This window comes from Poecile atricapillus, chromosome Z (assembly GCF_030490865.1).
Source record: "Poecile atricapillus isolate bPoeAtr1 chromosome Z, bPoeAtr1.hap1, whole genome shotgun sequence".
Classification (NCBI taxonomy): Eukaryota; Metazoa; Chordata; class Aves; order Passeriformes; family Paridae; genus Poecile; species Poecile atricapillus.
In genome coordinates, this window is record NC_081289.1 from 24,911,560 (window position 1) to 24,935,498 (window position 23,939).

The 23,939-nt window shown below is 44.7% G+C and overlaps 1 protein-coding gene across 23 annotated transcripts in view; it reads right to left on the reverse strand.

The window, feature by feature from the left end:
• Window positions 1-23,939, reverse strand: part of LOC131573783 (RNA binding protein fox-1 homolog 2) — a 171,194-nt gene that overhangs the window by 83,776 nt on the left and 63,479 nt on the right. The window contains exon 1 of one of the 23 annotated variants that reach the window (XM_058828033.1): window positions 7,104-7,661. The exons of 21 other annotated variants lie outside the window; for them this stretch is intronic. In XM_058828033.1, the coding sequence (XP_058684016.1) occupies window positions 7,104-7,148 (45 nt within the window). In that variant the 5' untranslated portion in view covers window positions 7,149-7,661. Of the gene's footprint in view, window positions 1-2,618; window positions 2,685-7,103; window positions 7,662-23,939 lie in introns of those variants that run through there. One more of the 23 variants, XM_058828034.1, reaches the window with a different exon arrangement.

The window sequence follows — 23,939 nt, forward strand, 5'->3', positions numbered from 1 at the left end:
GGGAAACAGATTTGGAGGAAAACGCCAGCAAGGCACTGGGCTGTCCAAGAAAGGGAGGGCTTTGTGCTCCACACAAGCCAGCAACCTCACCATGCACCACACAGAGAAAAAGCCTTTTAGCATATAATTCTCATCCATAAAAGACTCTCTCTTTTATCTGCAATTAGCACATAATGTACTGGGCCTTGTTTAACACTCATTTTCACTGATTTAGGATTAAGGGGGATAAGGCTAAGGTACTTTCTGTTAATGAATCTGAGCTCTTACTCTCATTAGCAATTTTTGTTTCCTCTTTTTTAAGCACATTTCTACCTTCCAGTATCTCCCATTTCTTTACATCACTATTTCTAGTCTTGTCACTCCATACACTCATATTTGTTCTGTTCTATGAGCTTGTCAAACCTATACAGAAGCTCATCTCCCAGATCTCCAAGGAAGACAGCAAGCTTGCTCCCTACAACACAAGAGAACTCAGACCAGGTAGGCAATGTTTTCTGGAGACTGAACTAAATGGAGCAAGACTGTAGCAATGCTGAATTCAATCAGCAGCAATTACAAGTTTAACATACCAACAATATTTACTTTTCATAAATGAGACAGAGCCCCAAGGAAATAAGTTCACAGGTTTAAATAATGGCAGCCTGCTGCTTCAAAGAGCACTGCAGAATAACGTGGCTGGGGATATTGTCTGGAATGTGCCACGCTCCTTCAGCCTCACACTTGGCCAAACCTGCAGTGAGGTACTACTAAGGACCAGCCTAGCAGCCAAATGATCCCCCTGAGAGAAGGCAGCACTGTGCTAGAGCTGAATTCACCTGTGCTGTCTTCCTCAACTCTGTGTACAAGGGCTATCCATCGTTCATCTGGATCCCCAACTGACACACACAGTCCGAGTTCTCCTCTCCTACTGTTTCTTTAATATGCATCTTCTCCAGCCTCTCAGCATGTAAATACACAATGCAAATCCTGAAAACCTATACTAAAGAGTACATACTCTTAAGACAATCGTAATTCAAGGTCAAACAACACAATAACGTGCAGTCTTGATACCTCCCTCCCCACGTCAATAAATTGAGAGTTTCTATGGAAGACAGATTTCTCTGGAGTCTATTAAGATATCCTAAACCTTTGAATGAGTTTATAACCTCCCCTGTTTCAGCCAGTGCTCCAGTAGAATCTCACCCTTCCCAGCCCTGAATGTCCCCCAGCCAACAGGCTTGTGCTCCAGGGTGCTCAGTCCCAGACATGCACAACATATACACACTTGGTCCTGGTGACCCAGGCACCTTTCTGCACTGCACAGACACGGGGTCCGAGCGTGACAGCTGTGGCTGAGAGCACATTGCCACACATGGCTGTGCAGAATAACTCTCTGAAATGCGCACACGTCCACCTGCAGCTTAGGGGCACACACCCCCAGCTGACCAGGCATACACTCTGAGCACACAGCAAAACACAAATGACTGCAGAGACACAGCTTTCCAGCATCATTTGCTAAACTAAATATAGGTACAGAAAGACCCACGAGATTTCTGCAGAGCTCTTCTGTCTCAAACAGAAAGCCTTGGACCAGATAAAAAGGAATCTGTAATGGAAGGGACTAAATAGCAGAAGCAGAAGGTGGGGCTTGGGAAGATACCTTTAGACTGGACAGAGACCTATTTTTCAGCCACTGACAATGAATGCAAGATATGAGAGAGAGAAAGGGTCAAAGTGGGTGTCACTTCTCGCAGCAGATTCATTCTGAGTTCGGCACCAGCGAAAGAGCTGCCCCTTGCAGTGGGACATGCAGGATCTCAGCAGCAGCTAATGAAGGGGGCTTCAGCCTGAGCTAAGGAAAGCCAAAAAGGCAGTGTGCATCTACTCTATAGAGCTGTAAAGCTCTACAGAAAAAAAGCACTTGTGAAACCCAGATTTGAAGAAAAGTTCTTCTGAGAGTCCTTCCCTCCACCCCCTTTGGGAATATCCCCCAAAGGTTTCCAGCTCTGCAAGGCACTGCAGGGACATTATATAATGTGCCTTTGCCTAAGTCCAAAGGATTCCAGCTCCACGATGCCGCTCTCCTACTCCTCCCTCCCTTTGCCCGCTCCCTCCGATGGCGAGTTGCATATGCCATGCCAGGGGAAAAAAAAAAAAAAAAAAAAATCCAAAAGCATACAGTAGCCTTAAAAGGCGACCACTGTCCGACGAAAACCCCTTGCGGTGGATGCGCGATGGCCCCGGGCGCGCTCCTCAGGAAACGTCAGCCGCTTTCCCCCGGGAAGACACGGGCAGCCCCACGCCTACCGCTACCTACAAGGGCTTCCCGGCCCCCGCGGTGACCGGCAGCCGGCTGGAGAAGCGGCGGGGAAGCCGTCCACCTTCGGCATCGGCCGTTCAAATGCGGGTTTAGCCTAACTCGAAGCAGGGGCAACCCGTGCCCCCCGCGCACCGCTCTCTCTAGAGGGCACTGCGAGGTTGCTCCGGGCAGGGGGACGGCAGGAACCCCTTCCCCAAAGCTCCCACCGCGGGTGCCGGCGCGGCGGGGCTCCCTCCCGCTCCGCTCCGGGCGCCCCGCTCCCTGCCCAGACAAAGCCGGGCGGGCAGCCGCCGGAGCCCGGCCCGCCCGCCACCCTTACCTGAGTTACCATTTTCTTTTTCTCCATAAACCAAAATGGGGGAGGCCGGCCGCACGGGAGAGGAAAAAATTTTAAAAAAGAGAAACAAATAAAACGAAATTAAAAAGCAGCAGCCCCGTGGAGGCGGGCGGCGGCGGCGGGTGGCTGCGCTGCGCTGCCTCGCCGGCGCGGTGCTCCCCGAGCCCTTTTTCCTCTCTTTCTTCTCCCGTGTTCCTCCCCTTCTTCCCCCTCCCTCCCCCCCCTGCCGCCCCCCCGGCTCAGCCAGATGGCTGCGGGAAGCGCCGCCCCGAATGCCGAAGGTAATTAATGCGAGCCGGGGCCGCCCCCGCCGCGCCCCGCCTCGCCCCGCCCGGCTGGGCTCGGCACGGCCCGGCCAGCCCCCGCCCCAGCGAGGCGCTCCCTCGCCTGCACGCCGGGACTCCCCACTGCTCCCCGGGAACCGGGAGGCTCGGAGAAGGCGCAAACGCCAGCTGGAAACAAAAGCGAAGGTGGGTGGCCCCGTGCAGCGCCGGTCCCGGCCGGCAGAACCTCACGGCCGGCCCGAGCTCCTCCGCACCTACCATTCCCAGCGCCCCAGGCCTCCGCCTGGACCTCAGCAGGCGGGAGAGAGCATCTCCCGGCTGGAGGACGCTGGAGAGATAGCTGTCAGTTTTGCACAGACCTCCCTCCTGCCACAAAAGGGAGAACGCGTGGGTTACACGGTGTGTTGGCTGAACCGGAAGCAGTATCCGTGCCAGGATCTGCATTTCTATCATCATAAAACCTGGAGACCGCTGGACTCCTTCCCAGCTTGCTTTTTTCCCTCCCATTTATCTTCAGCAAGCATCTGGCCCTGAGCACCTGAGCACGCCACGGTTGAGAGCATCTGTTCTCTCAGCGACCCCGTAAAACAGAGCGATACACTGCTACCCCATTTGCCAGACGGGATCTGAGATGCTCTGATTGATTTTTCCCAACATTGCACCCATGGAAACCCACGGACAGTGCTGAGCACAGGTCTGCCAATCCCACAGTTAGACAAGAAGACTGTACTGATGCTCCAGTGCTCATGACGCAGAGATAAAACCGGCTCAGGCAAGTCGTGCTTCTGATGTATCCCTTCTTGACACCTGGTACTCAAGAGACTCCCCAGGCTTTAGCAGCAGAGAAGCCAAATTACGGCACAGTAACACCTTGCATTCCCATGTGTTCTTTGCATGAATATGCCCAGTTATAATTTACATTAAAAAAAAAAGAAAAAAGCCCAGTGGTTTTGCTTCATGGGCTTCTGCCACAGCACTGCTCTCCAGGCAGCCCATGCTGACCCACGATGCATTTTGGTTTCCCAGTTTCACTCGCTGCAAACTGACCTCTGGCTCCCTCCCTTCTTCCTTTCCTTCCCTTGCCCTTTCCTCATTCAGCAGGCCAGCAGGAACAAGTGTCACAAGCCAATCCCTCCTCTGTTGTGAAAAGCAAGAGATCAAGACACCAGAAGCCCTTACGTGCCACCAGTGCATGAAGGCAGAGAGCCATGGGCCAGCCGCCCAACACAACCAAACCGTGGTGTGGGATCCTCTGGGAGGGGAGCCAGCCTCCATGGCTGCAGCCCACAGGCCTCTGAGTCAGAGTCCACGTTTTTCTGTGTTATCTCATCCTCTCTGGTAACTTGCAAGTTACAATACTACATACTTAAATGCAATGTTGCAAAACCAGGAATAGCAGTGGATTTGGTCTTCCCCCCAATATTACAAATCTGAGATTCTGGAGCACAGTTCTAGGTCAAGCATAAATTCCATTTAAAAGCAGCAAAAACCACAGTGACCTCCTTAAACCTTGGACATGACAAAGCACCAGGTTTCAGCATTGTGTATTTCATTCATCAGACCTCTGCAAATCACTCAGGGTAATGTCCTTATTCTCTCCACTTTCACCCAGTGCCTGTGCCATGAGGTAGCATCTTCTTGTCCCAGATCTAGGGGCTGTAGCACACATCTTCTGGACATCATCCCACTGCTGTTAACCAGAATAGCACCGTTTCTGCTCCATTTTGGCCTTCACCTGAGGAGCCTCCAGAAACACTTTCCATCAGAAGGAGTCTTCTAAGGAAAATGAAATGCCCAACCATGAACTGAACCTTTCCTTGCACTGCCTCCCACCACCCAGTTGGTACATCTGCTTTGCTCATGTGCCAGCAGAGTGGGAATTCCCTTCAGTGTCATCTACTGCTGGTCTCCCTCTTTCATCTCCATTGTGGGCCAGAAAGCATCTCCTCCCCCATGCTTGGAATATATCCACCTTTGCTCCCATTGAGCAGAGAAAAGACCCAATTTTCAGTGGATGTGCTCGGGCAACAAGAAAACCCAAGTCTGCAAGCGTTCCCTCTGCTGCAAAACCATATGAAATAAAAATCTGATAGAGTTTCAAAAGCTTAAAACACATCATGCAAAACATGATCAGATGTGGCAACACTTGAGATTTTTGTTGTCTTGGGTTCTAATAGAGATGTAGGGCAACATCTGATAATGAACAAGGCCCAGAAAAAATTGGCGCAACTCATCTTTCCTCACTGAGGGATGTGGGGCCAAATGTTGTGTCATGGCCATGCAGAATAATTTGGCGGACCTCCACTTAGCTTCTCCTACATGAGAATCATAGAACCGCTCCTGAATTTACCATCACAGTTTGCCACCTTCTACTAAGCAAAACCAAAACCCAAACTGCAGATCTTGCTGCTGAAAAGAACAGAGAAGCATGAGAAGAGCTGAAGGCTGGAAGCCTGAAGAACACATAGCTCAGAGCCACGAGATCACCCCTTCCTACTTACTGCATTTATTCAAAAAAGCAATGTATTCAGAAGAGCTCTAGATGCCAATACTTATGAGTTCTTATGGTTTCTCATGCATCATGGGCACATATGCATCAAAATTTCATTACTGTGTTGTAGAAGTAGCGTTTTGAAATAACTCTGGGCAAATTTAACTAGTCTATCTCTGCAGTGCCAGGGCACAGCTGATAATCCTCATCATGCCAGGCAAAGCTCCTTGCTCCCACCTGAGCATGTCTGTCACACTTTTATATTCTCTCCTGTGTTCACACAGATGTACATGATGGTTTCTGGTTAGCTCCTACCATTCAAATCCAAATGGAAAAGAAGCTGAAGAAGGATGTTTATGCAGCAGGCCAAAGGACAAGGCCACTGAAAGCACACTGATGAAGAACTAATGTGTAGTTTGACTAAGTAGGCTACACGTACACTGTTAAATGCTTGGGTTAGTTTAACACTAACTAACACTAGAAAACATGGAACAAGGAAGAGGAGGAGTCCCCAAACATTCTGCTCTCAGGATATGTTGGTTTGGTTTTTTCTTTGTTTGGTTTTTATGTTTGTTTGTTTGTTTTTTTGGTTACGTTATTTACCACCCTGCTAAGGGTGGAAAGTAAGCATAGCCTTCAATTTTAACATCCCATTACCTGCATTTCTGTGCTGGCTCAAGTTTAGATGGAGCAAACCTGCCAGCTGGACCAAGGCCAGAGGGAGGAAAAAAAAGAGATTCAAGTGCAAAGAACCAATTTATCAGGAACAAATCTTAACAACCAAGAGACACACTTCTGCTGGTGGATTCCATTCATGTGGGTAATAAAACCCCTGATACAAGGTAACCTAACAAAATACTATTTAGTGGCTATCTGATGTATCTCACCATAGATAATCCTGAACCTCTAGTCTACATTTCACATTTTCTGGATAAACTGTAAGAACATGGAGTGCTGGCACTGAATAGCCAAGGATTGCCTAAAGAACATCATCTTTCACTTGGCTCCAAAAGTATTTGAGCCTGACCCACACAGGCTCTGTCTTCTCCAAGACTCCACACACTGGGCCAGCAAATCTCACGTGTGCTCCAAATATAACCCCTTCCCCCAGCAGAGGCTGCAATACAGGCTTCGCCCAGCCCCGAGCGCTGCTCTCAAACCCACCCGTTCCTTTCGCCCTACACATCCTCTGTGGACCTCCAAAAGTAATAACATGACAAAAGAGACTTTGTCAGAGGTTTTGTGGGTGATTTTGGAGCAGGGAGGAGGACAATAGGTGAGGAGCTGCTCTGGGTGGCTCAGCATCCCTGAGAGACAGGCTGCAGTCACACGTACAAGTCACATGTACCCCGACAACGCAGTAAGACACACAACAACACACTAGTTTGCAGAGCACAGCACTGCTGTTAGTTCAAACCCCCCTACAAACAAACGATTAAAGAAAAAGACCAAAAATGCGAACCAAAATACACAAGTCTCAAACAAGACAAGTCGCGGAGTTAAAAAGTATCAAATGGTACTGCTCTGGCGCAGGAGCTTCAAAGCCCTCTATCAAGTCTCTGGGCAGAGGCCTGGGACACAAGAAGCCCAGCTTGGAAGCAGTGTCCTACAAAACCAGCACATAAGCTCCAGTTTTGTCCAAACAACATAGAGAGCAAAACTCCTTAACGTCGCCACTGTCCTTTTGCTTACCTGGACAACTGGGTATTGGTAATCCATACAATACACACCATACATAGCCAAAGATCCTCCAGCTAAAGGCCAAATGGACACAGGACTGGAAGCTTCAAATCCGAGTCTCCGTCTTTCAGCCTTGTGGGAAGGACTCTGGCAGCCCTGCGCAGTGCTTGGCTCGGGCCTCTGGGGCCACTCAGGTTGACACTAGCTCAGCTGAAAATAAAAAGGAGCTGCCTGGCTCGGCACAGCTCAGCCCCTCTCTTCTGGGATCCAGCAAGGCAGCACTCAACCATAGGCGGCAGAGGCTCCTAAAATTAGAAATCCTCTACTGAAAACAGCCCTGCAAGCCTCGACTGAGGAGTGTCCTGCGATTCCCGGGCAGCAAACAGAGCAACTGCCAGGAAGAGGGGGACACAGGATCTTCGCAGCCACTGCTGCCAGGGATGGGAGGAAGCAAACAGCATTTAGGATCTGAAAAGAGCATATGTTCTGGGCTCTAGGTGCGTCAGAGGGAACACTCCCAATCCAGGACAGGGAAAAACATATGGGACTGTTCCTCCCCCACCACCATACCCTTCTTGCTTGTCCTCTGCAGGGACAGGTGCTGGGATTAGCATAGTAAAACCCTCTGGTATCAGGGAAGGAGGGAGGGAGAGGGGAGAAGCCACACTGATATCTCAAACTGAAGCGATCTCTTTCATAAGGGAGTGTGTGCCCATATCGTTTAACACTTCTCCCTCCCTCCCCAGCTGAGGCAAGCAGGGACAGCTGCCGGAACCGGGGCCGGCGGGGGGAGCTGGGCCCTGGAATGGCCCCCACTGCCCCAGCCTTGGGCCGGTGGGTTGTCCCCCTCAGCTGTTCCAGTCAAACTGGGGGCGGCGAGGGGGATTAACTCTGTCACACAGGGTGGTGAGCAGCAGGGAGAAGGGGGCAAGGCTGGGCAGGGCCAGTTGTTGTGCCCATTTTAGGAAGCCCATCCTCCTCATTCCCAGGGAGGAATCTGCTCCCTGACCGACAGGGACAGATGGGGAGTTGCTCAGCCAGCAGGCTCACCCCAGCAGCCTACATGCCGGCCACATTACCAGACATCCGAGAGCCCAACGCTGATTCTTAAAAGATTCACCACAGCCAGGGGGTACACCAAGGGGGCCTGACCTCCAATAACAAATTACACGACGTTTCACCCATCACTACAAAAAAACCACACCACGTTGACACTGGACCAAACCTGGGTTCTCAAAGAGTTAACAGCCCAAGCCCACAAAAGATTCCCACCTTCCTCCAAAGGATAGCAGGGATAAAACCCCTCCCTCTGAGGTTTCAAAAATAAACATGCTACAGTGATCAAACCCAAGAAGGGCTAGCCAAATTTCCCCCACACACATCATTTTAAATGCATAAAGTCAGGGGGTTTTTGCATTTCTAATCTTTAACTTTGCTGTAGTGCTGTTGTGCACCACTAAACAGCTCCCTCAGCCTAGCTCTAGGGCAGCTGCCCTTCTATTGTCACTCAATTTCCTCCCCTTCAGAAAGAGTTAAACTTGAGATTTATTTTTTTTCAAGAGGTTAAATAAGTGGATCATTATCTAGCACAATTTGCATTCGCAAACCTTTGTCATTCAGGTAAAGGGTGCCTAATCCACAGCCCCCTCCCGACCCACTCAGCCCAGCAGGACAGCTCTTGGCTCATCCTCTGCCCCCACTGCCCCTTCTTTCTCAGAGCCTCAGAAAAGGACAGCTATGAGCTGGGTGAGTGGTTATAGCAGCTGTCACCCACTCTCATCATCTTTCCTAGGGCCACAGGGCCACTCCTTCCTTACAAAAGGAGCATGACCAATTTGGGGAGTATAAAGCATGGCATTTTCTACATCTAAAATAAATAAATAAATAGAAGTTTCTATAGCCATTGTTTCTGTGTGAAGATTTGCACAGACAGAGAAATTAGTTGTCCATAAATGGGAAAGCAGCTATGCTTCCAGATCTCTTCACTGGGGAAAAAGGATGAGGATCCCACAATGAACTTCCATCTCATTCTGCCTTTGGCCATCTTACTTCACTCCAAACAGACCCAAAACAGCTTTCTGGAGCTCACCATTATTCCCTTCCTCCTCACCATTATGTCCCCACCTCACCAGAGGGCTTTCTGGCTACCTTTCAGCAATCCCTGCATGCCCTGCCTTGGGGCACAGATAGAATCTGGCTTCCTCTGAACGACCAATACTTTTTTATTTCCTTCTCTTTCTGTAACTACATGTTCAAAAGCTGCCCGCCCTTCATTCTTTTGCATAGCTCATTACTATGCACTCAAGCAATTTAGTATCTCCAATAAAATCTTTTTATGAAAAGGCATTAATTTACACAAACCCAAAGTCTTTTCCACAGCCTGTTTTTGCTACTTCATATTACTGCCCCGGGTTCTAAAACAAAATCCCTAACTAAGTTAAAAACCTTACATTTATTTCACAATCCAATTCTTGTCATTTCCAACCAAGCCTTAGGGGAATAAAACATTTCCAAATCCTAGCACAGATATCTTCCTATCTATAAATACCCATCAAATGGGCAAAACAAAACAAGGAAAAGGAACATCACCTAAGCTCCTCTGCTGTTTTAACTACAGATCAAATAAAACTGCCATGCTATAAAGTTTTTGATGCAAACTTATATACTGTGATTTAACCAGCATCAAGATATTGGGGTGATACTTTGGTAACAAAGCACCACACTTCCCATGTCCCTCAGGTAATTAAATGACAAAAGCTAGTTTAAAACTCGTATGTGCCAAGATGGACACAGCAGGACTCTACTGACCACTAATAAACTACTGAATATTCTGCAAGACTGGCCACAAGGGCTGGTTTACTACTGCACACTGACTTGCAACGAATATTAGTCAAATATAAGATGGTGCTGCACTCAATAATTCTGTTTCAAGATAATAGTCCAACTACATTACCACGCAACCTACTATGCCCATGCATTTCCAGTAACACAAGTTAGGTAACTGTCAAAATCATAGCCTTGTTCCTGCAGATGCTTACATATATGAATAGTTTTACATTTACAGAAATATGAAGACTGGAAAAGATCTCCTGACACAAAGAATCAGATCAACCGCTATCATAAAAGATAATCTTAACTTTTTGTAGAATTTATCACACTATATCTTAGAGCTGGGTTTTGCAGCTACATCGCCCCAGCCAAAAGGCTGCTCTAGAATATCTGGGATCTGTGTTCTCCAGCTTAATGCTATTCCTGAGCAATTTCTGTCTTTCCTTTGTTCCTGTGCCAGTCCTGTCCTGTGGCTTAGCCGTATTTTCTCTTTCCCTTACAATTAACCTTCCTCACGTATTCCCTCTCTAACCAACGAAGCAGCTGTTCCAGTATTCTGTCACATGACAGGCTGGCTATTTGCCAACCTCTAGAAGCATGTTCTTACACCTGATCTAGCCTGTGGTCATCTTTATTTTTAAAGACATCACCCAGAACAACATCAGCTCTGTTTCACAATTACAGCACTAAACAGCATCTTCTCCAGTCTCATTAGTACTTCCTTCTGTAGCACCACATCAGATGCTGTAGAACCTGTCTACAGAGTAAGAGACGTCATCCCATTATGTAAAACACATATTATCAAGGTAAGAAAATTTGTTATCTTAAAAACAGACAAGCTGATAAGGCACAACCCAATTTTAATTGATTTATGTTGCCTTTTATCACATTTTTTATTTGTACCCAGGCCTTTCATTAATATTTGTGTGTCAGCATGCAGCTGAGGTTAGGTCTGTATTTTCTCAGATCATTCCCCACCAGCAATAGGTCTATTCCACCTCCTGTTCTCCAAACATATGATAGCACTCCTATTTGATAGATTAAAACTTCTATCAGATCTGCAACTGCATGAACCAGTTCTTTCACTCTTGGGAATCAGCACCCCCCTTCCCCAGGCAATTCTGCTTCCCAGCCCAGCCTACCTGCACTAACTAGCATCTTTGAAATGTCCAGTGTGACTGCTTCTATGGTGGGTTCTTGCCCACTACCAATACTGCCCTTGCTCCCAAGATCAACTCTACTTAAAACAACTAAGACTTGTTCAATTCTGTGACCACAAGACCATCTCATTAACTACCTTATCCTCAACACTAAGTGGGCCCCCCCTCCTCCCTTCTCTGCAATTGTATTTTGAGAAACTGTCACCCATTTCCTTAGCAACATTTTTAAGGTTTAATTCAGCCTGATTTTTGGCAGTTCTTATTTCATCCCTACTGATTTTAAAGGCACAGCTATCCCTGCTGATAATTTCTCTTTTGTAAAATTGCTTCTTTTTTCACCTAACGGCCTTTATTAGGTTATGCTAAAGTTTCTTCTCACAGGATTTTCCCCTTTACATAGACCATCACTAATTTGTATCCAAAGTGCCTCTGGAAAACAAATTTAAAAAATCCCAGCCAACCAAAAAAAGGCCCACCAACCCCAAAGCACACCATTCTACATTCAGGGCTTCGCTGACTTGGTTAAATATAATTGCTTCATGTAGCAAAGCTTATATCCCATCCAAAGGTGGGGAGATGGAGGCTCCTAAACAGCTTGTTTTCCTGTAACAGTCATAGTACCAATAATCCACTCACTGTGTCAACAACAGGTGATGATGCTACAATGACAACACCTTTTGATACAATGATTATTAGCAGCATTTGTTCCCCAAGCTGTATCTGAGAAATTAAAGTTTCTCATACTAATATTTATCTCTCTAATGGTACTGGGAATAGTATAATTTTCGAGCCTCAAGTTTCTATCTGAATCCAATCCTATGAGGGATTACAGCAGACTCACAGTACTTCCCCTGGGACCTCTTTTTACCATTCTTCCCCACATCAATGTGACCAGAAACAAATCCTACATTATCAGTATTGCTCTGCTTTCTTCCTTACAGTCTACTGCATACAATACAGCCTATCACCTTTTACATCTACCCTATCTGAACCACACATAATCTTGAATGCATGTTAAAGCCATGATTACTACTCTTGCAGATTGATATTATCCCTATAATATCCAGTTTCGTGTTCTGCACCAGTAGCTCTGGCTCCTCTATTTGTTATTTTGAATCCCAGGAGTGTTAAAAAAGAAAAAAAAAAAAAAAACCAACAAAAAAAAAAAACATTCTGATGTTTGTGCATTTATCAATCACATAGGTCCCAACTCTCTCAACTATCACCCATGTAGTTACTGATGAACTTTGTTGTTTTTTTAATAACATCAAAAATTTAATTTAAAAATGTAATTTTGTTTTTTCCAGCTCCTACCTACACTTCGCTCTTTCTAGACATACTGTTATACATGCCACTATGGTAGCATTCAGCTAATTTTCCCCTTTCTGTGTACTAAGCAAGGCATGGAGATTACACAAGTTTTTTCCTGTGCTCTCAAAACTCAGAACTTTGCTTCACATGCACTGCTCTCTTTGATGTCTGGAGACAGAGGAACATTTTTGGGAAATGCCAAGACCACAGCCCTGCACTTTGCTTTGCCTGCTTTGTTCAGACTGTTTTTAAAGCAAGTATGCTAAGTCACAATTACAAGTACAGCTATAAGAACATAATATAGCCATAGTTTCATGACGCTTGAAGTGCAGCCATGGCAGTGCCAGACATTTACCACATATATATATTTTTTTTTTAATTGCTAAAAACTGTGGTACTGTGAGGACACAGCAATGCAGTATGGAATCTCAGATATTTCCATTACCCCACACTGATCTTTACAAAGGAATTACACCAACAGTTTCATTTTATGAACTACATTTATAAATCTTTTGCATAATTTTCTGTTCTCCAGACAAATTAATCCAAGCCTTATCTAGTTACTCCCACTAAAGAGCTCTTACCTCTGCTGAATCTAACTCTTCATCGCTAGAAGCCTGGCTGATGCTCTTCCTCTCACCCACCAAAAATGGCATCTTAAACAATTAGCCAATCACTACATCTGCTAAACTGGGTCATCAGGGATCTGATGAGCAGCTTACAATATGTCTCTGCTTTTTAAAGACTGATGTAAATGTAGGAAACATGCCAGCAAGCAAGGATGCATTTTCTGGCTGGATATGTACTGATTTCCATAGCAGCTAAATAGATCAAGCAGCTCAGCCAGTTCATACTAGTGTTAGACAAACAGAACCAAGATTACATCTACAGAGCCGCAAAAAGATTCTCATTTTGCACCAAAGCAGGTCCCATGCCCTAAGCACAAAGGTGGCTTTTGCTCACTCCAAGTGAGAATTAAACTGGAAAGTACCCATTCCTCTCTCTAGGGCTACATTTATTGCTTGTTTGCTGGAATGGATATAGTATTTTTCAAAGAGCTGTGTGATTTTCCTTTTTCTTCACAGATTTGATATCAACAACGACAAGAAAATTTACTTATGGTTTAGGTGCTATTCTGACCCTGGAATCATTAGAGAGTCAAGTGGCAAGGACATAAATGTAAGCAGAGCACGCACAGGAAAGCTCAATATTCCGAAATGGCACGCAGAAGTAAACATGACAACACATGGGTGACTGCAGAAACTGGATTTTTCTCACGTTTCAGAAACCTGCCAGTTTTACATAGATGTCCTGATCTCAACAGCAAGATTTGGTGGTGGATCAGCTATGCAGGTGAGTGAATAACTCAACACACAGCCAGTGCCTTCTCTGCAAGTGAAACATGTTAAGCAGGCAAATGTCGCAGTTCAGGAACTAGATGCATTAAAGTAGAAATGAAATCAACGGTTCTGGGGGATGTGGAGTAGCAGCAAACCAGAGTGTATTGGATTAGCATAATAAGGACATCACAGGAAAGAATTTGAATGGGTTGGTAAAGCCATAGGAGCCATTACTTGCCTGAAACTCTGTCTGATTAGTTAGTGCTGCTGAGTCCTCATGTTCATTAGGATTAATAGTCCAAAAACACATTAGCACAAATTAATTTACCAAAAATACACTTTGAATCCAAGGAAAGTAAAAGCCCCCTGGCAAAAGGCCCAAGGAACCCAAAGCTAAAGAAAGCAGCAAAAACGTAAAGCAGCAAAGCTTGCCCCATCATATTCACTGTTTCTGCCAAGGAAATACCTCAGGCAGACAGTGGAACTTCCGTCATTACACATCCGGTTTTCATGGATAAAATGCACAATTAAAAAAACAAAAAAAATTATGGAGAGAGAAAAATTACAAAGATAGTACTTAATAAAACTGGAGCTCTGAAATAGCTTCCAGTCATGTATTTTCTCCTCCAAGTGCTGAGATCTCCCTTTTCCATCTTTTTCTGAAGCACATTCTCCATTTGCAAGGCAATTTACTTAAGAGTGATAGTTTGTCTGCATGTGCCACTACCAAACTAAACACTCTCCAACCAAGCTCTGTAGTTCTGAAACTGATCTAAAGTGCCTTAACAGCAGGCATCATGCACACTCTAAACTCTGGACATGAGATACCTGCATCCTGTTACTGCTCTTAGGTCTTCACTGCATCTTCTACATGTAGCTGTTAAATATTAATGGTTTGTCTAGACTGGAAAACTAGAACTGTTTGAAAAAACAATTACAAATACACAGCATAAGAGGAGAACAGGTCAGAATTACAAGTCATTACTTCTTAACTACCTCTTATTTTCAACGCCTCAACAAACTCTGCTTTAGGGAAGGACATGGAAAAAGGAGGCAGAACAATAATATGAAGTCAGTCTGCTAAAGGAGCATATTGCAAGACTTCTGTCTGCTGGGCAATTGGCACTTTTTGTTTTGTTTAGCTTTCTTACAGCCATCCAGTAGAATGGTAACATTAGCCAAGTCCAGAAACCTGTATACCAAAGGGGACTCGTGAAATCACAAGCCTGGATCTTCTTCAACCAGAAACCAAGTTCTTCCAATACCCAACCTACACTGTCACAGCTGTCAAGAGAGACAGACAAACACTCTCGATCCTAAAGTTAAGATTTTTGTAGGCAGAGTCTCCCTTAAGTTGGAAGTACAGATCCTGCCCAGACAACTTCAGCTGCCAGACAAGGACTCAAGTTAATTCAGGCAAAACTTAGATTGTCCGAAGTCTACCTCTGAAATTACTGCAAAGGAAAAATGTAAGGCAGAGATGAACACTCTTCTGAGTTTGAAAAACCCCCTGTTAAGAGCCTGTGTTTCCAGAACTGAGGTTTTATTCTCGATGCTAACAAGCCAGCTCCCAGCAAGGCAGCTTTAACAGAACAATAACTCACAAGAATCTATTAGTGATTAAGTTGCAAAATAAACCTGCCAGTAGTCTTGATACACCAGCAGCATACAGAAGACAGAACTTCAGCTTTCCTTTCTACCCCAGTCCATTGCTTTACGTGCATTACAGAACAGGTTTTAATTATACAATCTTGAGACAACTCCAGAACACCTGAATGTAACATGCAGCAAGTCCAAAAGAAGCTTCTGAAACCAGGGCAGGCTCCATCGCCTTAGTTATTACCAAAGGCACAGTATGAAAGGGGGAAAAGAAAGTATACACACATTTTCTAGAAAATAAATTATCCGTATCTTGGGTCTGGGCCTTCTTTCAACGAGAACTCTAAATACTTGGCACTGCTTCAGGAAGCAAATAAGTATACTTCTGGGCTAAGACACTTGGTAGTGAAGGTGATCGTAGCACAGCTTTCTTTTGGGACCACTTATATAAGCACTGATCCTGGTAATGCTACATGTCCATCAAAATGCTTTTTGCTCATTACATGAGAAACTAAAAGGTGTCCAGATACAGAATTTCAACATCAAAGAAGACAAGTTGTTTTCTCTTGGTAGTTTAGACATTAAATGACAGCCACACTGCCTTTGCATATTCCTTTGGGGGCAGTGGACAAAGAGGAAGCAAAAAGAATAGAGTGGAGGCAGTTTTCCTTCACTTCAGAGGCTGTTCCAGAACCTCAGTCAGAGAAAAGCTTTGCCCATTCTCTCTCACAGTCCCACTTGGTTTTTCACTTAACAAGCAGCAGCAGTTCAATTAGCTGATCCTTAAGGAGACAACGGGAAGATCCGAAAAAGAAAGATTTGACTCTTCTAGAAATAGAGCAGCTTAAGTCTGAGCATTTCTTCAGATGCTAAGCCTACAAAAATTAAGGTTAATTCCTTAATTAAAGAACCACCTTCCTAAGAATATATATTATTAAAAGTCACCAGATGGTAGTATCAGACATACTCTCACCAAGTATTTTTAATTGAATGAATCACAAACTAGGACTGGACCACACTGACGATTCCCCTGTAGTGTAAGTACAGTTCTGCCATTACCTCAGACCCACCAGCAAACGGCCACGTGGGGCTGTTGGAAATGCCACATGCATTCTCAATCCATCCCAGAAAACAGCTCATGGGATAAACCACTTTCAACAACGGTTTGAGGGAACACGTTCTACCCCACCTTTGCCTGGGGTGAAAAGAGAACATGATCAACCATTGCAGAGCATTTCAGAACTGTGGCTGTGAGTCTTACTCATCTAGCTGAGCACTTGCTTCCTAACAGAGACAGTTTTGGTATGGACTTTCCTCCCCACCTCGCCTCCCAGCTTATCAAATTGCCTCCACGTGACAAACTAAAATAGAATAAGGTACTTGTTCCAAGTTAACGAGTGGCCATACAATAAATTATGCTAGTATGAATTTAAATTTATCCCTACTTTAAAGTGGTATGGCTTCCCAGCTACACAAACAAAAGCAGAATTTGGGGGAAAGGTTTTCTGGGACAGCATTCTGCTGTTCTGACACAGTTCTGCCCAGCTTGATGCAATCAGAATAGCAGAGCAGCTGCCCACGTCCCATAACTGTGTAAGCAAGAGGCAAAACACATCAAAAATACTAAACAAAATGCTTAATTGAATGAAAGTAAGAGAGAAATAAAAAGGCAGCACTGTCTATGTGTGATAGCTGGATTTGAGACTATTATTGGCAAGAACTGAGGAATTGGAGAACATCATGCCGGCAGGACCTTTAGCTGCCACAACAGCAGGTCACCAAATAAATAGCAGCAAGTCATCTGGAAACAGTTCCAGCACAGCAACAGACAAAATATGACACTTTCAGCATAAATCTGCAAAGATAATTTCATTATAGAATTACATCTGTCCATTAATTTCTGCAGACCTCAGTTCAAAATCTTGCCCACCTGCTCAGCTTTAGATGATGAATCCTGTTTTTTCTCCATTCCCATTAAAAAAAAATAAATAAATAAAAATCCCAAAGTCAGGCAACCCTAAAGAGATTCAACAGCAAAATACCAGAAGTGCTGCAGTTAAGAGTTTGGTGCATTTGCTGAGTGCACAGAAAGGATCCAGAAATAGCATGCAAAGCTGAGGTTTGGCAAAAATGATGCAGTTTACCCTGAAAGAGGAGAGTCAAGACAGGCTAAATGAATGGTGACAGCAGCAAGTCATGCTTTAATGTAGGGAAGGACCCCAGGGACTACTCGTCTGGAGGCAGAGGTGCTAGTTATTGCTGTGTCCCTTCTCCAGTGGTTTCAGTGGAGAAATACAAGGCTGTGGTGGAGAACGGAAAAAGGTATGTTAAGACTATGCCAGCTCAGAGGCAATAAGTAGTCTTCACATCATTTTCTGCCTCAGACTAAGACAAAAATAGTAAAAGGCAGCTAACACATAGATTTTGACTGTGACTTTTTTGAAACATAGAGAAAAATTCTGGAAATCTTTTTACTCTCACACAGAGTCCCAGGACATGGGCACAGAGGTCTGCCATGGGCACATAAGATAAATACCACCCACACTTCTCCCCAAGAGCCAGAAGAACAGAATAAAGGTCAACATGGCTCAGTCCAAAGCTCCCTCCTGCAGGCTAGTTTCAACTCCCAGCAAGTTTGAAAACAAGCCACAGCAGCAGAAATCCCTGGACAACAAACACCGAGGGCTTTTTCTGGTTCCACCATCTGCACAATCAAGATACCTGCTCTTTCATCAGCTTTCTGTGACCTCTACAAAGAAAAAAAAATTCACCCTAATATGCCACACTATCTCCATTCTCTGTCCCAAAACCACGATGCCATAAAGATGGTTTCCTGGCTACCGTGAAAACCCTTATCTCTGCTTTCTCTCACTATCAAGAAATCTCCACCAAAGACTTGGCTCATGTTCTCTGCACGACTCTCCAGTTACTCTGCAGTGGGACTACTCTCACTTCGTGGTAACAGGACTACTAAGGCAAAAATTAACTGCAACCCCTCTGCATTATCAGCTGGGATATCAGCAGCACTCAAACTTCAGCCTCTGCGGCTTTACACATCTCTTAGCATGAATTTAAAAGAAGCACTTATCTCAGGCTAGAGATTCATTCGTAGGCCAGAGTTGAAGTAGGGCAATACTTAAGCTACATCTCAAGCTCACACTGTAATAAAGCAAAAGCTGCGACTTCAAGCTCTGAAGGGGCACAGCAGGCACATTCCTGCAACTGCTCTGAACTAGACAACTTCTGAGAAACTTGTGCAAATCTTAAAAATCTAATACAACTCGACAGTGTGCAACCTGTTTTAGCAGGCAGATCCAGCTGCAGCATCATCTTTCACATACATTACCCAGTTCTCAGTACAGTGCTGAGAATGAGACCCTATTCTTCAGCACAGGAATGTAGTAGATGTGCAAACACTATAGGAAGCAAATTTCAGAATGGCAGATTGCCAACACCTCTGGGCAAAATGAAGAAAAATCATCACTGCCACCCAACTGCCCCAAGATTGTCAGCAATACAACAGGAAAATACGTAACCCCCCATCAAGACAGAAACAAAGAAAATGACAGTCACTTTTCAAAAGGAAAAAACTCCATGTATTCTTCACATTCTCTTCCTGGCTTACCCTCTCTGCAATTATAGGAGAGAGATAGTAATAGCCACCAAAAGTCCAGCTGTCATATTTTGATAATTCAGTGATTGCCCACATAGATCTAATTACCTCAAGCCAGTTCACATGCCTGAGACCTTAGGTGGGCATGGCCATTCCTCAGCCTTGCCCTGACAGAAGTTTGTAGAGTGGAAGCAACAGCAACGCTAGGCTGATCAGATGGTTTTTGGAGTGACCAAGGTTGAAGTATAGGGACAAGAAGAAGGGAAACAGCTGCTCTAGACCTAGAGACAACAGAATGCTTAAAAACCTAGAAAAATAATTAAATGAACTAATGAGCCATAGTTGGCAAAGGAACCAGAGGTCAAGGCAGATACAATTCCTCAGCGGGGGAAGAAGGGGAGAAGCCCTCCCATATTGGGACAGAGAAGAACCAAATTAACAGCTCCACAGCAGAGCTGTGGCAAGGAAGAGAGAAAAAGAGATATATCAAGGGATATATCAAGACAAGAGGTGATATATTCTTAAATTTTAGGACTGGAATAAGCAGCAGATGATGAACAAAAGGGAATGTCTGTAATGAATCCAAACAGGAGACAGAAGTGGGATGGCAATGCCACAGGGTTTGTTTTGTTATTGGGTTTGTTTGTTTAAAACGGAAGTTAATAGAAAAACACCAGGAGCTTAAAATGCTCCAAGCATACAGCCTGCCACTCCTCCTAGGTTATAACAAAAATTCCTGCCTTGTAATGAGAAGGGCTTCTTGGGATCCAGCAGCCCTCCGACTCTTCACCTCCAGCTGAGGGGCCGAGGGGGTTCCCGTATCAGCGGCTCGGCAGCACGGAGCTCCCCACGCTGGCACCGGCCGCCTGCCCAATTCAGACCTGTAATCTCCCTCGACTTTGATTTAATGCAGCAATTACTGGTAATGTGGTTTGAAGGAGATAAATGCCCAGTACAGGGCTGGCTGGCACTGACGCTCATTTCGCTCATGATGCAAGAACAGTTTTAATTAAAATCCCCTTTATGATAAAGGAGCTGCTTGACTGGATGTTTCTGTGCAGCCCTGATACAGAGCCTCCTCCAAAGCGGATTAGAAATCAAAGTTTCCCTCTTCTCGCTACTGGCAACACAAAAAAATAGGGAACACTGTCACCATGTCAGCCCTCTACAATTTCCTTAACCCCAGAACTGCTGGGAAAATGCCCACATTTCCTTAAAAGCAATTGTTACTTCTTTATCACGGCTCCAAGTGTTTTCCAAAAACTAAGTACAAGGGCTGCTTCAATTGGAATAAATGCATCCATGGAGCTCATCCTCTGTGATCCAAACCTGGTTTCCCCTCTATCTGGTTTAAAAGGAAATCATCTTGGCTACTTCTATGGCAGACCCATACCTACAGCCTGCACTCTGGCAAGGAGAAATACCAGCCCCATGGTGCTCTGGCAAGGTGGTGGGAAATCAGAATTTGGATGAAAGGCTGGAAAAGTAGAAGCTTCTGCTGGGTGAGGCAGAGCTGCATGGACAGAGGAGAGAAAAGGAGCAGCACTGCAAGATAAAGGCATAAAATTTGGCAGAGCAGTCAAGATCCCAGCACAGACATGTTCCAGAAATGATCTGTCAGCTCTTGATCGAGTTACAGCAAATGTAGGTGCAATTTTGGGTTGGTTTTCTTCTTTGCACTATAGGAAATAACAGAGATGAATACATTAAGCACTGCTAGTTTCTATTGCAAGTGCCAGGAGCAGATTGTCACAGTAAGAAATTGGCCTTGTGCATTACACAGAAAAGGCAGCACTGGGTTTGGAGGCCTGCAGACAGTGCAATGTGAAGATAAAGAGCCTCAAGTCTGAATGTGCATTATTCCTCTCCTCAAGACACCCAAACACACATAAACGTAAAAAGGTTGATTTAAGCAGCTGAATTTCTCTGTGACCTTCAGAATGTATCTGTGGGCCATGGGACTACCCAGACCCTGACACAGGTTCCAGTCTTCTCAGAGCATGTGCCTCATCATCTCAGCAGTGCTCCATATTCCCTGACATTGTCTTTTCCTCCAATGATGGGATTCTGCTCCAAAAACCCTTTGTCTTTAACATAAGAAAGCAATTTCAAAGTGGCTGTCATGTTCCATGATTCCCCACCCCCTTCAGACAGCACAGTATCAAACAGATGAAAGAAAAGAAAACCTCTGACAGAACCAGGAGAGATTCAGCACAACAGCATAACCAGCTGACTTCACAGGAGTCTGAAGCAGCAGACACCAGACTACCAAATGCACTGCTACGAATGATGAAACCAGCCTTGAGAAGAACCCTGCTCCTCAACAAGATGAACAAAGGGTAAAAACACCAGGTCAGAGACAGCAACAGGAAGATTTAGTGTGGTTTTGCTGGTGCACAACGGAAAAAAATGAAACCAAAAAAGGCCTGGTATAATTAACAAGATTAAAGGGGGATTTAGGATCAGGACAGAAAAGCAATGGGCCAGATTGATCCTTACAGGATTAAAGCTGGAATCCTACTAAGAGTCCAGTGGTTGAGAGATCAACGCAGTGTAATGGGATTAAATCAACATCAGCTTTTGTTTTTACACAACTGAACCTCCAGCGCCTGTACTTTGACTGCTTCAGATAAGCAGCAGAAAAGTTGACTGGTACCCACAAAACAACCAGTACAGGCAGCCAAGCACTTCCTCTTTGGCCCTCTCAGGCAGAAGAGCAATAGGTAATGCCACTTTCAGAAACAAAGAACAATAAAATTGTGCTTTATTACAAATTGTCCAAAAAGTCAAGAAAGCTGAGAATTTACCCAACTCTGTGTTCTGGCCAGCCTTAAATTAACTGATATCAATGTGATGGGATCACCCCAGGCCTGATAGATGGGGAAGGCAGGAGGACAGCCCCAGCTGCAATCAGACATGCTGCCAACGGGCAATTGGATTTTGATATTGTCTCTTGCTGGAAAGGAACAAAGGATGCAGTATACTGTGCGGAACATATCAGCAAACACATTTAAGACAAATTGTCGTATGTCCCCATTGCACAACAATATCCAAGAATTACAAAAGTGAGAAAAGCCTCTTTCAGCATGTATCATTTGCATTACAGCTGGTGCAACACATGCAGGCCAGCTGCACCTCTGTTCCCCTGCCCCGAAATTTCCAAAGCTTGTCGGTAATTTGAGTTGGTAGCAAGGGGGAGGGGAAGAGGGAAACAGGACAAGGCTAGATATTCTTTCTAGATATGTAAGCTATTTTTAAAGTTTTTAATTCTTGTAGGAGAGAAAGCCATGCATGTTTAAATGAGAGGGTATCCATCACCACCACATTTGTTAGAAAAGGAAAGGGGTGTTTATTGCACACCTGTTCGCAACAGCTAAACAGCTGCATTGAAGAGCAACATTCCTTGTGCAAAGAAAAAGCATTAAAGGATCTCATATTTCTACAGCACTTCTCAGTCCAAAAGGTGTTTAAAAACATCAGTTAGACACACACTGTATACACTCCACCCAATTTCTTTCCTAGAAGAAAGTTTTCCCCAACACTAAAATTTTAAAATGCCAATACCAGCCATTTCTTGAAAGATGTCACAGTCAGTAGCTTCACCTATGTTGAATGGGCTTTCCCTTTTACGCTGGTTGGTCCAAAAAAAAGTTTTGGCAACAATAATTGCCATTCACTGCTTCTCCTCACTCAAGCAGCAGCCAAAATCACGATGTAATAAATTGGGGGGGGGAATAGCTGGATCCAACAGCCCTCAGAGGAAACCTGCTCTGCAGTGCTGCTGAGATGGTCCCCATGGAGGTATGCACCCCACTTATGCTGCACCTTCCTGAGGGATGCTTTTTCTTTACTCACAAGGGTTCTCCATCCAAAAGATAAGTCATGGATGCAAGCAGACATCACCATCGTGATTGAGGATGGAATGAAAACGAAGGCCATTACAACAAAAACAAAAAGTGAAAAAATAGCAACATGCAGTTCACACTGCACATTTTCTATCTTCTAGCCACGTATACATATTTGAATTCCAGCATTTTTCTGCATTTAAACTTTGTTTCAACACTAGATGATTTATAAATTGTAAAAAAATGTACGGAAGAGTGTTCTAGTATCATCCTATGCCAGCTCCTTAAATATAATGAATAATAATCCCTAAGAATATCTTAAAAAGTTGTCATCTGGTCAAAATATTTTTGCTTCATTATTGTCTTATGTCCAAGATTCAATCAAAGCATTGTGTGGGGGACAGCATCTTTCATTCGAAGCAGAAGAAAAACTAACTGCCTTCGCCCTGGATTCAGCTACAGACCCAAGAACCATCTGGTAAAAAATCAGCCAGCGCATTGTGCAGGCAGTATATTAGTCATGAGACACAGGACTCTGAGAACAATGAAACCTAAATTTAAGGGACAGACGAAGGAAACTTAATTACTTGTTTAAGCTTTTTCACAGCTTTGAGGAATATTTAACATTTTTAGCAAAAGAATTTAGCACTGGAGGGCACAAAGCACATCCTCAATGGACTTCTTAATTTTCTGCAAGCCTGTTTTCAGTTCCAGTCTGGAACTATCTGCACTGGTCCACCAGTACAGCTTGCCTCTCCAGTGCATGGCTGCAGGGTGAATCACATTGCCTTGGGTACAAGGTACCATCCACAGCTGCGGTACTGCAGATATAGACTGCTGTTCCTTCTCCAAACTGACAACTCCATACAGAGAACTTTTTCTGACCCCTCTACATCACTCAAGCTCCTGCTGTACCCCACAGACCTTGTTGAACTATTAAGGGATCTTTTCCAGCTAATTGCATAAGATGTCCAATCATACTTTTGGTTAAGCATGCACACATACACAGTTGCTACTCTGGTGACTGCTTAGAGCTGTGGCAAAAAAGCCACCCCAATTCAGGTCCACTCAGAGACCTTTCTCATACCATTACTATTACCCTTGTGGGTTAGGATAGTGCACACACTCTGCATTCGCCTCCAGGGAATTTC